The sequence below is a fragment of the Cicer arietinum genome, chromosome 6, assembly GCF_000331145.2.
Source record: "Cicer arietinum cultivar CDC Frontier isolate Library 1 chromosome 6, Cicar.CDCFrontier_v2.0, whole genome shotgun sequence".
NCBI classification, from domain to species: domain Eukaryota; kingdom Viridiplantae; phylum Streptophyta; class Magnoliopsida; order Fabales; family Fabaceae; genus Cicer; species Cicer arietinum.
Window position 1 is genome coordinate 14,297,684 of NC_021165.2, and position 5,338 is coordinate 14,303,021.

The following is a 5,338-nucleotide window of genomic DNA, read 5'->3' on the forward strand; positions in this document are numbered from 1 at the left end:
CCTTGTAATCTTTCTTCTTATCTTCCTTGAATTTCGCTTCTTGGGCTGCTGTAGCCTCTTTACCAAGAGGAGTAATGCCATCGGTAATCATATCAAGAACATCTTGATATCCAAAAAAAACTTTCATTTGTTTGCGCCATTTGTCATAATTCTTCGAATCAAGAATCAGAAGGTTGGTAGGGATTTTGTCATTGGAAACGGACATGATTGCAGCGGAAATTTGGATCTGAACCTTGCTCTTGATGCCATATGATGGAACACTATCAAGAATGTAGGGTGAATCAATGGTGAAAATTGATAATTGAAAATTGTGGTTTTGAGAAGATGATGGAGAAAAGAGAGAGATTATGGAAGAGAGTTATTTACTGATTTTATTAGTATTTTAAAAATGGCATTAGTCTCTAAAACATTACACACAAAGTTATTTATATGGTACAATGTGGAACCACTTAACTTGACCCAAAATTAACATTTGAATTATTTACAACTTCCAATAACCTCTGCCCGCGTATGTTATTATTAATTAAGTTATAAATTGTTATCTTAGTTTCTAAGTGTAAGGTTTTGAAGTTCATGTCCATGATTAAAATCTACGTTATGCTATAATTTCATTTTTTATTTATTTATAATTTCAAGAAAACAAATTAAAACAATTTCGATAAACAATTAAAAAATAATTTTATTCTGTATTAAAAAATCTATTGGGCCGATTTTGATCCCGACACATGAAATGTCTCTGCAGAGGCACATGAACAAGTTTATTTTTCTTCCTTTAAATTATTGCATAAGTTTAACAATAATTGTTTTTATGTTGAGAGACTAAAAGGTTAATTCATTATGACAGAGGTGTTTAACAAGTTCAAAAACAAGGAGGAAAAGTTCAATCCAAAACTAAGTGAAAATATCAATGGAATGATAAATTTATTTGAAGCCTCACAATTGAGCATAGCAGGGGAAGACATACTTGATGAGGCTGAAGAATTTAGCATGAAGATACTAAAGGAAAAATTGGTACACCTTAATAATCATGAAGCTATGTTTGTAAGGAGAACCTTGGAAAACCCTTTTCACAAAAATTTGCCAATTTTCACTGCTAGAAATAATTGCTTGGGTCATTTATATGGCACCAATACATGGTTTGATTCTTTGAAAGAAGTGGCAAAATTGGATTTCAGTTTGCTACAATGCTTACACCAACGTGAGATTGTTCAAATTTCCAAGTATGTATGCTAATTTGATGGAGTAGTTCATTATTTCGGTTCTTTTTATAAACGACAATTAAATTATAATTTGATAAGTAAAAATTATATATTTAATCATTGATCATACATCAAATTTTTGTTGACCAAATATATTTTATCATAAAAACAAACTAGTACTCACGGAATTCTTTTTTTAGATGGTGGAGAGAACTTGATTTAAATAATGAGTTACCTTATGCTAGAAATCAACCACTTAAATGGTACATGTGGTCATTGGCATGCCTCACGGATCCTAATTTATCTGAGGAAAGGGTTGAACTTACAAAACCAATATCTTTAATCTACATAATTGATGACATTTTTGATATATATAATGGGACTATAGAAGAGTTAACTCTTTTCACAGAAGCTGTTTCTAGGTAAATATATACGATTTATTTCTTACATATTGAGAGACTATATTATTTAATAGTTGAAAAATGAAAATAATTATTGATTAGTAATTGTTGAGTGCAGATGGGACATTAATACAGCTATGGAGCAACTACCAGATTACATGAAAACATGTTTCAGGGTCCTCTATGATCTGACAAATGAAATAAGCTTTAAGGTTTATCAGAGGCATGGATGGGATCCAATAGACTCTCTTAAAATGACGGTCAAAATTATTTTCTACTTTTTATATTAATTGTCATTTTTTGAATATTTTTTCATCTCAAATTGTTAAACATTAATTATTTCTTTATGATAATATTCTATATATTAATATCAATTAATATTTTTAATTAGTTTTTTTATAATTACTTTTAATAAGTATCTTGCATAATTAATATATTTTTACATTATTTCTACAAAATTACTATAGTAGCTTTCTTAATTTATTTCTTAAGTGGTATAAATAAATTTAATAGTTTTTATTTCCATGTGTAGATAGCTTATTTATTTATTAGCATAATTAAGTAATTGAATATGAAAAAAAGATTTTCCATATTATGCAGTGGGAGAGTTTATGCAAAGCATTTCTAGTTGAAGCAAAATGGTTTGGTTCAGGGAAGTTGCCTAGTGCTGAAGAATACTTAAAGAATGGGATAATAAGCTCTGGAGTGCATATCTTACTTGTTCACATTTTCTTTCTTTTGGGTAAAGGATTAACCAAGGAAAATGTTGAAAGAATACACAAAATCCCACCCATTATTTCTTCCCCTGCTACAATTCTTAGACTTTGGGATGACTTGGGAAATGCAGAGGTAACTAAACTTATTTAATTATGCATATATTAATACTGATTATGTTAGGAAGTTCTATTAACAACTTGTGATTTCCAAATAATACCTTAAAAGTGTATCCAAATAGTTATCAAAATAATTATCTTCTACAAAATGTAAAAACTTGAGGTATTTAAATTGTTTGACTTCAAAAGATATAATTCAAATTCCTTTGCTTCCCTTTCATCAATAACTTTTTGTTTCTCTAATTCTTTTTACAAAAATAATTTGAAAAATATGTTATTATTATTATATTGACTAACTAAGATTTTAAACATGTTGTAACGACAACTTACATAAAGGACGAGAATCAAGATGGAATTGATGGATCGTACGTGAGTTGTCTCATGATGGACCACCCAGATTACTGTACGAAAAGAGCAAGAGATGATGTTATGACTAAAATATCCGATGCATGGAAAAACCTCAACCAAGAGTGTCTTTTTGATAGCCATTTCCATAAAACATTCACAAAGGCCTCACTCAATCTTGCAAGAATGGTACCATTGATGTATAGTTATGATGATAACAACTCCCTTCCTGGGCTAGAGGGTCTACTTCATTCCTTGCTTTTTGAAAAATAATTATTTTGCAGCTATAATAACTTATCCAAATAGTTCCGTCAATAAATAAATAAAAATAATTAATCCCAATGGCTAAAGTTGATCATATAGATGGATCAGTAATTTAGGTTGCTAAATTTGGTTTTACTAAATACAAAAAAATTAGGTATTATATCTTGTACTATATTTTTTATGAGTATCTACGGTCGATAAATCACAATCAATCATTAGAGTGATTTTATAAGTAATTATGAAAAAACAAAAACATTATTAATGATTCAACAATTGAATTCAAAATTCGAATCATAAAAAAGAAAACTATCTATTTTCACAGTTTCCACACGCACAGATACTCTAATAATTTGTGTTACTATTTATCTAACATTTTTTAAATAATATTTCAACTAAAGTTTGAAGTTAAACTTTGAAATATATTTATTTTTCTCGAGATTTAACTTTTTTTTTTTGACTAAATTCCTCTTCTATGCTTTTTTAATAAAATATCATTCTACGTCCATATTAAATAATATTATGCAACAAAAAGGTCTACAAATTTATAAATAATAATAATAAATAAATGAATTTATTAAAGAATAAAAAGTTTTAATTATTAATGTACAAACATAATTTACTTATTTAGTAAAAAAACATAAATTATAATAAAGTAAAAGAAACATAATTTACTTATTATAGTTGTTAATTAGTAGTACATTTGGATTATATATATGTGATTGCACATTTGCCTCATCCTACATACTTGAATCAACTTTAGAAAATAACTTCAAAATGTTTGGCAAATGCTATGTGGCCCTCTTCCTTGCTCTTGTATTTGCTCTATGTTGTGCTTCAATTGATGCCAATCCCATGAATAAAAATCAGTTATCCAATCATAGACTTAACATTACCATTGAAAGTGGCATGCCTTTGAATGCAAAATGGGTGTTATTTAATTGTGAAACAGTGGGAAGCTTTGCATTACTGTCACGAAAAACTTACACCATGCTTGTTCCCATTGCCCGTGATGTGTCATGTCATGTGATTTGGAATCAATCAAAGGCCACTGTCACTATATTTAATGCTCAAGGTGACCTAAAAGCTCCTAAACAAGTTGTTTATTGGCTCATAAAGCCAGATGGTCTTTTTCATAGTTTCAACAATTTTGTTTGGGACAAAAAAGCTAGTTGGGAACACTGAATATTAAAATATAATACTAGTGTAATTGATGTAATAATTGATTTGTTACATTTCAAATTCCAATTGTCTTATCCATAATCATATTCCATTATCCTACGTTTTTGTTTGGTTATTTCTTCATTTTGTCTTACACAAAGTTTTACTTTTAGTTTTTTTATTTATTTATTTTAAATATAAAGATTAATGACGAAACTCACACAAAAATTCTTTAAAAAAAAATTAGTTTAGTTTATATATGATAGTTTTTAAATTAATTTAAGTGTTTGGTAAATTAGGTGTTCAATAAACTTAAAATGTAAAATAATGTTAAAGGACATTATTAAATAAAAATAAGTTTTATTAATTAATGTTTAAAATATTTTACAAGTAGTAAATTCAAATTTTTTTTATTAATTTAAGATTTATCAATTTGATATATTATTTATTTATTTTCAATTGAAATAAATAAATAAATTATTTACTTAAAATGTTGATTATTTTAAATTTAAACTATTTATAAATAATTTAAAATTATAATAAATAAATTATTTACCTTAAATTATTATTCATTAAAATTATTTTAAGTTTAAATTATATAATTTGTTTATTTTAAATATAATAAATAAATTATAAAAAGTAAAAAAATATTTTAGTTATAATAATAAAGGTAAAATTGAAAAAAAAATATAAGTTATAAGCTCGTAAGCTACTTGAATTAACTCATTAAAAAATGCTATCAACAATAAACTTATAAATTTTATTATATCAAATATATCTATAACTATTCTATGTGTTGTACTTATGAGACATTTTATTTTTTTTTATATAATTGAAAAAGAAATACCACATTTATAATATTTTGTCATAAAATATTACTTCTCATGTGTTTTAGTCTGCTTTAAAATTATTTATGCATATAAAAATAATAAATGATTTTTGTTACTTTTGATGAAATTTATTGATTTTTTCCTTATAATCCCGATGACTATTTATCATTTCGTTGTATTTATTTCTCTTTACAATAAATAATTAAAGTTTTTATTAACAAAACAATAATTAATAACTTCGCATTGATTTTTTTTAAAATGACGAAATAGTAACAAAGTTTTTCTACCAAAACCACAATTAAAAAGGA

General features: G+C 26.0%; 1 protein-coding gene across 2 annotated transcripts in view; it reads left to right on the forward strand.

Moving 5' to 3' along the window:
* Positions 1 to 3,107, forward strand: part of LOC101503644 ((3S,6E)-nerolidol synthase 1-like) — an 8,041-nt gene extending 4,934 nt beyond the window's left edge. Inside the window, exons 3-7 of one of the 2 annotated variants that reach the window (XM_004504850.4) lie at positions 845 to 1,220; positions 1,400 to 1,621; positions 1,719 to 1,860; positions 2,201 to 2,449; positions 2,770 to 3,107. In XM_004504850.4, the coding sequence (XP_004504907.1) occupies positions 845 to 1,220; positions 1,400 to 1,621; positions 1,719 to 1,860; positions 2,201 to 2,449; positions 2,770 to 3,051 (1,271 nt within the window). In that variant the 3' untranslated portion in view covers positions 3,052 to 3,107. The remainder of the gene's footprint in view (positions 1 to 844; positions 1,221 to 1,399; positions 1,622 to 1,718; positions 1,861 to 2,200; positions 2,450 to 2,769) is intronic. The other variant, XM_004504851.4, reaches the window with a different exon arrangement.
* The last annotated feature ends 2,231 nt before the right edge of the window (positions 3,108 to 5,338 follow it).